Source organism: Rhipicephalus sanguineus, unplaced genomic scaffold (assembly GCF_013339695.2).
Source record: "Rhipicephalus sanguineus isolate Rsan-2018 unplaced genomic scaffold, BIME_Rsan_1.4 Seq941, whole genome shotgun sequence".
Taxonomy (NCBI): Eukaryota; Metazoa; Arthropoda; class Arachnida; order Ixodida; family Ixodidae; genus Rhipicephalus; species Rhipicephalus sanguineus.
Genome location: NW_023616341.1, coordinates 135,001 through 147,029, shown reverse-complemented (window position 1 = coordinate 147,029; position 12,029 = coordinate 135,001). Strand labels below are relative to the sequence as shown.

Here is a 12,029-nt window from a genome sequence, read left to right as displayed (position 1 = left end):
TTGGTTTAGTTATAGTGTGGTACGGCTTATAGTGCGGATATTTGTGCTGCTGGCAACTGAAGTTATGAGCGGTCTCTGCTGTATGTGCGCCAAACTCAGCGATATCACACCGTCGGTGCATCGTGACGTTGCTCAAGAATGACGGGTCGTAGATGACGAGGAAGGACAAGCAGAAGCTCAGGGCCTTCAACGCTGACATTGCGGCAATAGGTGATGCCGTCGTGCAGCATGAACATATGGAATGCGGTGTTGGTGCTGCCAGATTGGACAGTGTTGAGTTTCCAATGATTTATTCCACTGTTGTTTGGTGTGCCTATCGCTCACGTCAGTAAAGGCCATCACGCAGCTGTCCGGGTCATGCGAAACGGAATCAGGAGAGTCCACCGGATGATGAGAAAGAGAGTCTGCGTCCTTGTGCAAGCATCCAGACTTGTAGGTGACGGTAAATGAAAATTCCTGGAGCCTCAAAGCTCAGCGGCTGAGACGTCCGGTCAGGTCCTTCAGAGAAGTGAGCATGCAGAGGCAAGGTGTTTCATAACGATTGAAAATGTGTGGCCAAATACATATGGCTGGAGCTTGACGACAACCCAAACCTCGCTGTTTCGATGATGGAGCAATTTCTCTCTGGAGGTGAGAGCAGGCGGCTGGCATAAGCTATCATGCACTCTCTACCGTGCTGCCGTTGAGCAAGAAATGCGCTGATACCGTCACCCTTTGCATCAGTGCGGACTTCTGTTGAAGCAAATGGGTCAAAGTGGGCAAGTATGGGTCATAAGCCGATGAAGAGGTGAACGATATACCTGCTCAGAGCCCATGAAATGTGGCATTCTCTTCAGCAGATCTGTTAGTTGCCTAGCAATGTCGGAAAAGTTTTTGACGAAGTGACGAAAGTATGAGCATAGGCAGACAAAGCTCCATACGTCACAAGTAGAGCGGGACACAGGAAAGCCGCAAACTTCGCGGACCTTCTCAGGATCTGGTTGGACACCATCAGCATTTACAAGATGGCCCAGCACTGTAATCTGACAGCAGGCAAATGTGCATTTCGTGGAATTCAGTTGCAGCCCAGCTCTTCTCAACTTTTTGGGACCGCTCCCTTGGAGCATCGATTATATATGATCAACTGCTCCGCACGCTGCCGAGTTTAAATTTTCACGTGTTTTTACATGTATTGCTATCTAGCATGTAGTATTATCATTAGACTTTCTGTTTTGGCATAGTTTGCCATTTTTCCGGAAGGCGGTGGTACATGAGAGATTTGTGGGTAACGGCGGTGGCGAACGCAACGGACCATGGGTTGGGCTCACATCAGGCTTCGCAAGAAATCGAGTGATTCCGCTGCTTCAACAACAGATGTTTTTTTGATGAGTCGAGCAGCGAGGAGTCCGAAGATTACTTTAACAACTGGATTTAATTTGGGAGAGCGATTCGGATGAGGATTGACACAGAACTTCAGTCAGTACTCATAGGTGAGCATAGTTTCACATTCGCTTCTCTCGCGAGTAGCCAAAGAGACTTGCTGTTTGTTCACATTGTTTTATTTCTGTTTGATAGAGCCTCTACAAGCTTTTAGAGATGAGCTCATCCATCAGCTTCTCAATCTTGATGATGCCAGGCGAGCCCGCACTGCTCCAGCTCTTCCACTCTCATACGCAAGGCATGCACTCCACAAGCCAGAAAAGGCAGACAGGCGCAGTGGTGGTCCAGCTGTGCCAATTGTGCCATTTTGCTACAATCCCATATCCCTGAGCCTTGCTGCGCACATTCGAGTACAGCCTGCACCTACTGTGCCAAAGTTCACAAGTCCACCTGTTTGCACGGCATCGGACCGTTTATGGCCCAAAATATTCTTGGTCTTGCATCGAACAAAGCTGGAGCTTTTCCATAATGATGCCGGTGCCCTCAACTCGCTCCATCCCACCGATGCAATTTTTTCGCTTTATTCAGCCTAACCATATCCTGCGCCGCCGTGTGTATCTCCGTTGTTGCAAGTTTAGTATGCCATCGATAGTCTCTCTTGTGGGATGCTGTGTCGATGGAAGGACGCATACCAACATAAAACATAACGACTGTTTATTAGCATAGTATCAGCAGCGGGTTGAGCATACCGACGTTGCGCTCAGTTGGGTAGCGAAGGAATGATAACTTGCGAGCTTGGCAGCAATAAAGTTGTTTCCATCCATGGCAGCTTGGTTTTATAGCCACCGTCAGTGACATAAGCCTCCGGTGACGCTGCGGTGGCGCTGTCCTTTATCGGAGGCGTGGTGTAGCATGCCGCCGTGTCACGCCTGGCTAGCTAGTGACGAGGCGGAGTCTGCGCCCGGTTTGTGCACCGTGTCGCCACATCACCCCCCCCCCCTGCGGAGCGCAGAGCCCTCAGGGTATGTAAATATCTGGGAGGCGTACCAGACGTCCAGAGCGTGTCGTGACCGAGCGGGCTGCGACGTCGGCGGCTATGGATAGATGCCTGTGGATGTATGGTTCTGCCTGGTTTGTTCGATGCGATGTATGCAGGCTTGAGCCGGTCCCGTTCAGGCGCAGAGTGAAGTTTTTCGTCGCGATGGACGACCAGGTACGGTCCGCTGTAGGGTGGCTGGAAAGGCCTGCGGACGGTGTTGTCATGGAGGAAAGCGTGCCTGCGTGCACGATGAACACGAAAGGTGTAGGCTTGCAGTGGTGGGCTGCAGGTGACGGGCGTAAGGCGGCGATGGTGCATCGGAGCTGGGTGACGAAGTCGGTGGGATCGGACGTCGTAGTGCTGGATGGCAGTGCAGCGAGAAATTAACTTGGGAGACGGAGTGGTTCCCCGTAGACGAGCTCCGCTGGTGTAGCGTGGATGTCCGGCTTGAAGGTGGCGCGAAGACCGAGGATGACGGCTGGGAAGGCCTCGAGCCAGGTTGTCCGGGTGGCACATAATAGCTGCTTTGAACTGTCGGTGGAAACACGGTCATTCCGTTGGCGCAGGGGTGGTAAGTGGTGGTCCTCAAGCGTTTGAAACCGATGGTCAGCCCGAGGAGCCTGAGAAGGTGCGACTGGAACTGTCGTCCTTGGTCGGTGGTTACGCGGCGAGGGGCGCCGAAACGAGCAATCCAGCCGGCGAAGAAGGCCGAGGCGACGTCTTCCGCGGTGATTCCCTTGAGGGGCCATGCCTCGGGCTATCGAGTGTACCGATCGATGGCGGTGAGGCAGTAGCAATAGGGTCCAGCCGGGGGAAAGGCTCCTATGATGTCGAGGTGGACGTGCTCAAACCGACCGGTGGGCTGAGGGAATGTTCAGAGTGGTGACGTGACGTGCCTGGTGACTTTAGCGCGTTAGCATTGAATGCAGGAGCGTGCCCAGGTGCGACAATCCCTCTGCATGGAGGGCCAAACATAGAAGTCAGCCACGAGGCATGTAGAGGCACGTATGCCGGGATGGCTGAGGTTGTGGAGCTGGTTGAAAAGACCACGTCGTTAGGACAGGGGCACATAGGGCCTGCTTCGTCCTGTCGACATGTCGCAACAGATTGTGGTAGTCAACCCTGGAATGGGGACTTGTTGCAGCTGTAGTGAGGATCTGCCCTTGAGAAGTTCCTGCAGTTCGGCATCCATAGTCTGAGCCTCAGCGAGGACGTCCGCTGTTATCTGCATAGAGCTGATGGCTGCTACACGTGAAAGCGCGTCGGCGACCAGGTTGTCTTTGCCGCTGACATGTTGGATGTTCGTGGTGAACTGTGCAATGAAGGAGAGTTGTTTTGCTGTACAGGCGGGAGCTTGTCGCGACGTTGAGAGAAGGCGTAAGTAAGAGGCTTGTGGTTGGTATAGATGGTGGCAGTTGTGTGCTTCGAGAATATGGTGAAAGTATGCACTGCTTCGTATATCGCCAGAGGTTCTCTGTAGTGGGCTAACAAACTGTCGGGCGGTGGTCGTGGTTTTGTTAGTGGAACTGATGGTTGAAGGGGTCGTTTTCCGAGCTACAAGTTTCTCGGAGGAGAACGCCAAGGGATCCGAGGTGTTTGTCCAAGTGTTGCGTGAGGGTGCGCCGATGGCGAAGCTAGATGCGTCCGTGAAGAGTCCCAAAGGGAGTGTCTAGCACGGGATGCGTGAGAAGTGTGGTGGTGCAGAGGGCGGCTTTGCATTCTTCGAAAGTTTTCGCTAACGGCGGTGTCCACGTAACCGGTTAGTTTCCTTGTAGGCAGCCAAAAGCATCATGGAGGGGAGCCTGGTAGTCGGCTGCTGTGGCAAGAAACGCCTGTAAAGGTTCAGCATGCCGAGGAAACGGCAAAGATCTTTGGCAGTGGTGGGTTTGAGGGTAATTTTGCAGGTCCAAGATGCGTTGGGGCAAGGGCCGAGTTTCCTCAGATGAAACTTCGTGGCCGAAGAAGCGGACGACAGAAGCGCCTAGCGTACTTTTTAGGTATTGATGAGTAGACTGTGGTCATTGAGGCGTTGGAAGAGCAGACGAAGGTGCCTGTGGTGCTCTTCAGCGTCGCGGGAAAATACCAGTATGTCGTCAAGGTAAACGAAGCAGAAGGTCGAGGAAGCGGGCGACTTCGTCGATGAAGCGCTGAAAGGTTTGTCCAGCGTTCTCCAGGCCGAAGCTCATGAAGGGAAACCTGGAACAAGCCGAAGGGAGCGATGATTGCCGTTTTCGGGACGTCATCTGATGGACGGGTATCTGTGTGCAGGCCTTCCCAAGTCCAGCACGGAGAACACGTGGCAGCCATGAATGCGATTGGCGAAGTCCTGTATGTGGTGGATGGGTAGCTGTCCGGGATGGTGCGCGCATTGAGGGCACGGTAGTCCCCACAGGGCCACCAGGATTCGGTCTTCTTCGGAACAATGTGAAGTGGCGAGGCCCAGGCACCGTCCACAGCGGCGGGCGATTCCTTCGCGGAGCATGGCCTCGAACTCTGCTTTGGCTACGCGCATGTGGTATGGGGCAAGGCGACGGGCGTGGCAGAAAACCGGGGGGCCTGAAGTGGTCCGGATGTAGTGCACGGGTAGTGTGTGCTGCACTTTGCGTGGCAGTCCGCTGGGGCGCGTCAGTCTGGGAAATTCGGCGAGGGTGGCGTTTGTACGGCAAATGATTGTCAACACTGAGTACCTTGATGCTTGGCTGTTGGGCGGTCGTTCGCTGGCCTCGTGTGGAATGTCCCGTTGTCGGTCAATGAAGAGGTCGTTGCTGCAGTCCGGACGGAGGTTGTAGTGGGCCAGAAAGTCTGAACCAAGGATTGGCTCAGCGACGTGGGCGATGACAGAATTCCAGTGAAGGACACGGCGTAAGTTTCCTGAGCTGGTGTGTGCAGGCGGAGCGAGCCGTACGTCTTGATTGTGGAGCGGTTGCCGCACTGAGCTCGAAAGGCGTAGGTGCACGAAGACCCTGAAGATGGGATCGCGGGTAGCCGCAAATGTCGGAACCACTGTCGACAAGGAACCTCTGCTTCATGATTTGGTCGGTGGACGAAGATGCGACGACCTCCGGGTTGGCAGCTTGTGGCCGTCTGTACGAGCTGCCATTGGCGTTTTCGCATGCCCAGCGGAACAGGGTGGTCGACATTGCCGGGGCCTGTCCCCGAAGCGTCGGTGGTAGTAACATGGGCCGTTGTTATTGGGTTGCTGGCGACGAAGTGGTGTTCTGGTCGCGGCTTTGCGGGTGGCGGCACTGGTGCATCGGAAGATGTTCATCCAGGCGTTGTTGAATGGAGGTGAGCTGTCGATCGATGTCGTTGATATGGCGTGCAAGCCCTGTGGTGTTCAGCGGTGTGGCGACAGCCTGGATGGTGGGCGATAACTGCGGCAAGGAGACCTCGATGACGCAGTCAGCAATCTCCACAAGTTCGTCTAGAGGTAGCCTAACCCGAGTCTGCAGAATTGCCTGGACGTAACAGCGGGAGTTGTTGGAGCCAAAGTGCTCGCAGGAAAGAATCGTGGACTTCCATGTTGCCCGTGAGCGCACGCATGTGGTGCAGGAGCTGCGAAGGTTTGCGCTCAGCAAACCTTCGCACACACAGCAGTGCTTGTGTGTGTCGTTCCTTGCTTTGTGGTGCGTCTTTGCGTTTGCGCTGTAAATGTACTTCTAGGAATGTGAACCAACTAGGCCCAAAAGAAGTTTACTGCGCTCAGCAAGCTCTGCGAACTGAAGTTTCCGTACCTTCTGTCTTCCAATAAGTTCTGTCGGCCGATAAGTTCAGTCTTCAGATGTTTATAGAGGTTGGCCCTTGGTGGGTTGGCAAGAATACCCGGACCTCGTTGGCATAACGTGCGTCCAGGTGGGCGACGATGTAATCGTAGCGGGTCCGGTCTTGCGTGATGCGCGCCGGGGAAAACTGGGCCTTGACCTGGGTGAACCAGACCTCAGGTAAGTCCGCCCAAAACGGCGGGAGCTTGACAGCGACACGCCAGGTGTTGCATGAGGCAGCGTGCGGGATACCTTCTGTGGGAGCTCTGATGTCCTCAGCGGAGCCGGCAGGCACGGCCTCGGTTGTGGAGGCGTTGCGAGAATGCTGCTGTTTCTGGGTCTGCAGCTCCTGTTGAAGTTGCTGCACTTTCTGGTGCAGAGCGGTGAGGGCTTCTGGTCAGCCATGGCAGTGCGGTTTGTTCAGTTTCCGGGTCACCAGATGTGGGATGCCGTGTCGATAGAAGGACGCATTCCAACATAAAACATAACGACTGTTTATTAGCAGTAGCAGCAGCGGGGCGAGCATACCAACGCTGCGCTCAGTCGGGTAGCGAAGGAATTATATCTTCTGAGCTTGGCAGCTTGGTTTTATAGCCATCGTCGGTGTTGTAAGCCTCCGGTGACGCTGCGGTGGCGCTGTCCCTTATCGGAGGCGTGGTGCAGCAGTGCAGCCGCGTCACACCGGGCTAGCTAGAGACGAGGCGGAGGCTGCGCCGGTTTGTGGTTCCGTGTGTCGCCACACTCTTATTTTGCAGGGAACTGGCGATAACACGTAGAAAAGTGATTTTTTTCCGTTTGCGAGTCACTCTGTGTATCGTAGTGTAGCCACCGCGGGCCAAGCGGCAACAGCTATCGGCACTGCGCGCTGTAAATGGCGTGTTCACACAAATGGAGATTCGGCCGTGCAAAGGATTGTTTGATATTTCGTAAAAAAAAGTAGATGCTTCTTCGTTGCGCTGCGCAACGTTCTTCGGTATGTCTATCATAATGCTGAGCCTAGATACTCACATAGAGCATGTCTGGCACTATGTGGGGCAACTGCTGCTTGCGCACGTCCAAGCGCTCGTTGCACGTCGTGATTGCGAAAACCGATGTAACGCAGTGGCAAGCCAGTGCACGTAGAAACTGAGCCGCGCAGTGAGCCACAAATAAAAATCAAGTGCTCTCACGTGTCCTAAAACGCCTTTGGAACATCAGTGTTGCCGTCAATCGACAATAAAGGTCAACGAAGTAGCCCCGGCTTGCAATCTTCCCAACTGATTCTCTCCCGCTTGCTGAAAACTACGCTTGCGAGCGTGCTCAGGGACGGTCACCATTTGTTCGCAAATCGCACACTGACAAACATTGAGTGGCGCTGCCGCGGAGATTTCTTGCTGTTCACGGACTACCTAACTGCGCCGTGTGGTGCTTCGTTAAATCCAAACTGCAATGCAAACATGTAAATTAATGGGAAACAAACTGGATGTAGGAGCGTTAGTTCTCAGCACTCGCTGAACCCTAAAAAAAAAAAAAAACGTTCCTGCACCCTTTCGTAGGACCCCTGTGAGCGACTGATCCAAGGGGCCTGTGATTGTGGGGGGAGAGGGTAGGGGGGTTCGGCTGTCCTCCCCCCCCATTAAAAAAAAAACAAGCAAGAAAAACGTTGGGACTCCTCCACCTAACCAGTAGGTTGTCCTCTGTCATCTGGCCTGTTTGCGGGACGCCATATTTATTCCGCAACCATGTAAGTAGCCCCGGGATTCATACCCGCCAATGGCACCTTGACAGCACGTTAAGATGAAAAAATTTGTGAACACGGGGTGCCGCTAAAGCCAACGTTTTGACAAGTGGAGTTGTCTTCTTTAAGGCTGCCTGGGACAAGTGGATCCCTCCCCTTCATGGCTGGATTGATCACTGGCCCCGCCGGCCTTTTTGTACCAATTTTGTATCAGTTTTATTTTTCAGAAGACCTTTTTTGAATATTCGGAAAAACTGGGAGTAAGTGCTCAAACTGAAGTGCTTGAAAGTGAAAAGAATGCCACTCGGTGCTCATGCCTCTAACAGTTATTGAGTAGGGTGGAGCATCATCCATAGCCAGTTATCCCAATTATTGAATGCACTATCTACGCAGGCAATTTCAAACAGTAGGTTCTCATTCGGAACGAGTTTTTATAGTCCTTCTTTCTGGTTATTATTTTCTTCTTTTTGTAATGATCTTGTGACACTGTCATTCGTAGAAACCATATGTGCCAAGCTTGCCTTGTCACTAATGCTTCACTTCAACACACTATTGTGCTTTGCAGTGAAGCCAGAATATGACACTCTTTTGTGCTAAGAACTTGATTAATGGCTGCCTCTATGGATGTTGGCCTTGTCTCCTTGTTTACAATGCAGCAGCATTTCCTGTATGCACACTAATAAGAATGTTCACGTAAAATTTAGACATGTTTTGCTCCAATAGTGATCCTAAATTTCGTTTTGTCTGCTCCAAACCTGCTCCAAAGTATAGTTCCTCGTGCTTCAAATCTGCTCCAAAAGAGACTTTTCTGCTCCAAAAATTGCTCCAAATCCTAAACTGGCTGGACCACCACTGCAGGCGCAAGAATGGCAAGCTCTGTTATGAACAGAAGAAAACCGAGCTGAAAACAAATGTTTTTTGCAGCACATGTGAAGTACAATAGAGGATATTCAAAATGTACAGCACTATCTGTAGACGATCCCATAAGCTCGGTCCACCATGTTTTGTTGGGCGCGAAAACAAAACCAGTCGCGCATCGCAGCCTTTCAGTTGCTTTTTCAGTTGTCCTTTTCTTGCCCTTCGTGTTTCTGTCCGTTTTTTGCGCAGTTACAATAAGTATGTTTCAGTTGCTAGTTGCTGATTATTTATATTCGTTATGCGATGACCAATGCTTCGTGTGCTGTTCAGGCAACGAGGGAGCCCTGATAATGCCGGGAACAAAGTAGCACTAAATTTAACCGAATTTATTAGTTACCTGAACGAAGAAAAAGAACATACCGACGTGAACTTGTTTCGACAACAAGATCGACACTGTGTTTAGGTTCGTAAATGATTGCACGCAAAAGCGCTCTCCAACCTCAGTTATTATTTCTGCGTGCAATTTAGTTGCTTACCTGCAACATAAGCTGGACTTGCAGAACAATATTACAATATATGCATTTTAAAACAGATGGCCGAGGTCGCCACATGCGAGAGAGCATGACTGATCATCACTAGCTGTCGGTGTTGGAGATCGACGAAAACAAGGATTTACGTATATAAATGTTTGTAGGCAGTGCCACAGACGCTGCTGCGCACGTCCGCAGAAATCATTGCTGCCATTCGAGACCCGATTGCAAAAGATCTACACAGCCATCGCTTTGCAAGCTTCGCAATGCAGTGTGCGCCGAAGTACATAGTCTGCACGCCACGTCTGCTCTCGCTTTACACCACTACGCTTTTAGTTTTCTTTTCTTCCTTCGGTCAGCGTACACTGCAAACACGATGTGAGTTATGGAGCTGTACTATAGATGGAGCTGTTTGATCATTGTACTCATTTTCCACTGATCACGGGCGCTTGTATGCTTGTATGCTGTTCGCAGTAGCGCGCGGTGCGCGATAATGCACGGCTCCATGGCATGCGAGAACAAAGATTACAATATTTTAAAAAGATATGTGAATTAATGCACACGTATAACATTCAAGATAACCAGAACGACAATACTAAGTCCGTGCGATAGATTACAACCACAAGGCATTATAAAGAACCAGTGCGCAGTGAACTTTCCTTCTTCCTTGAAACTGTTATATAAAAAACTAATAGGATCTAAATTGGAGTACGTTACACTGGTGGGGGGACCTACTCATGAAAACCTAAATACTGCTCTAGGGATAATCTAAAACAACGGTACTGGTTGTCTAGTTGGTTGTATATTATCTTTGAGAACAGAAGTGCAAATTTAAAGACAACCAATGACACATACAACACAGGTGTCATTGGATTGTGTTATTGTTGTCTTCTTTATTTCTGCAGAACCTTCCGCTCTCTTCTTTGCTCCAATTCTTATATGCTCTCTTTTTCCCATTCAACCATGATAACCACTCAAGCTTCACAAAGTAAGTGTGCAGGTATTGCTTATGGTAGAAAATGACCACCTTATTTCGAATCCACCTTTTTTTTATAATAAAATATCCCAACACTGTACTCTGAATTGATTGCCTAGGTACTTGAGGGAATGTGTAATAAAATTCATTATCGCTGCAGGTGCCCAAATATGGTGCATTCACATGAGCCCGCCACCTACGCATCCTGTTGAAGCAGTGCGCTACTTCCTGCCGCCACCAGTTGCAGTGCCCCCCATCTTGGGCCTCTACTCTATGAGGGTCAGTGCACAATTCACACCTGTTGACCTTGCATGAGGCATAGAGAAAGGGCGCGATGACGATGTTCAAAATGCTTTATCCACAGGAAAATGGGAAGTGCCATTAGGGAAGCTGTGGCTGGATCCGCTGGCTCTTTCAGTTTATTGGTTACATATGCATCAGTTACATAATATTCTTGTCTACAGATGAGGGTCCCAGGCTACGAGTCCCTTGTTAGCACAGCAAAATTGAATTCTAAAATTGGCAGAAGATTAGCAGGTGATTAACAGGCAGAAACAGTTTAAATATGAAATGAAATAATAGCAATACAATAAAATACAGTTTAAAATGGGAAATACAATATATAAAGCAACACTATGCTAAATAAAATGCAGTGCAGTAAAAAAAGCATAATAGAAACAATTGAAAACAAAAACAGAGAAGGAAAGAACAAAGAAGATTGAAGAAAAAATTCGGCAGATCCGACGCTTTGCGGGAATCGGTCTCATGCGAAACAATCAGCGAGTAGTTGTCTATGCTGCAATTTTTTTTTGGCCTCAATCCAAACGTTATGCGGTGGATCGACGTGTTTTTGTAAGCGTAGTAGTTGTGTGCACATCGTGGCCTTACCAGGCACGTCAATTACACTCGTGTTTAAAGGGTAACTTATGGAGCACAGATGTGAGTATTATCGAAACGAAAGACACTTTACGGTGCGATGATGTGAATATCATACGTAAATTTCGTTAGCTCATTCCTCCTGGGTCGAGCAACGCTTGATATAGCTTGCTGAATCATAGGAATGCAAAGGTAATGTTTATTAAACTTCTATGAAAGCGGAGCCAACCCTGGAACCACAATTGACGTTAGCTCGGCATTACGCCCATATCATAGGAGTAGATATGTAATGTTTATTGCTTTTTTATAAAATTATATAGTCAGCACTGCAACCAGAATTGAGGCTGCTCCGACATTACGCCTGCATAGGGGTCTTTTTCCAAAGCAGTTTAAAGACGTGGGGTGGCTCTGTGGTAGAATACTTGACTGCCACTCAGAATGCTTGGGTTCGATTCCTGCTGGGGTACTGATTTTTCTTCTTTGCGTTTGTCGGGTCAACGCTGCCGATGTTGGTTTTTCTTTATGCTCTCGCATTTAAACTACCAATTGCTGTTCTCGGCGTCCTTGGGAAGACAAACTGACAATCCCCTGTGGCGCATACCCGCCTACCGTTGGCCGTGGTATAGGGGTATATGTGTCACACGTGTCTCGAGGAAACGTACGGGACAGGATCTTCATGTTATTCATGTCATGACCAAGCAGTCATATTCGTCCAACCCTGTTACCCTCCCATGCCAGTTTTGGTCTACACCAAGCCAAGAAGGCTATCACGAGAGCACACAGACGTGGGCGGCTAGATAGATAGATACGTAGATGGAAATGCTCAAACTGCCTTGGGTTCGCTAAGAAGTGCTTCGCATTTAAAAGCAAATCAAGGAAATGTGGGATAATGACACAATAACTAAGGTGATCT

The 12,029-nt window shown here is 50.1% G+C and overlaps 1 protein-coding gene across 1 annotated transcript in view; it reads left to right on the top strand.

Moving 5' to 3' along the window:
- Positions 1–12,029, top strand: part of LOC119378718 (AP-5 complex subunit mu-1) — a gene marked incomplete at its 5' end in the record, with an annotated part of 202,112 nt that overhangs the window by 90,733 nt on the left and 99,350 nt on the right. The window contains 1 exon segment of the mRNA XM_037647755.2: positions 10,401–10,519. Within this exon segment, the coding sequence (XP_037503683.1) occupies positions 10,401–10,427 (27 nt within the window).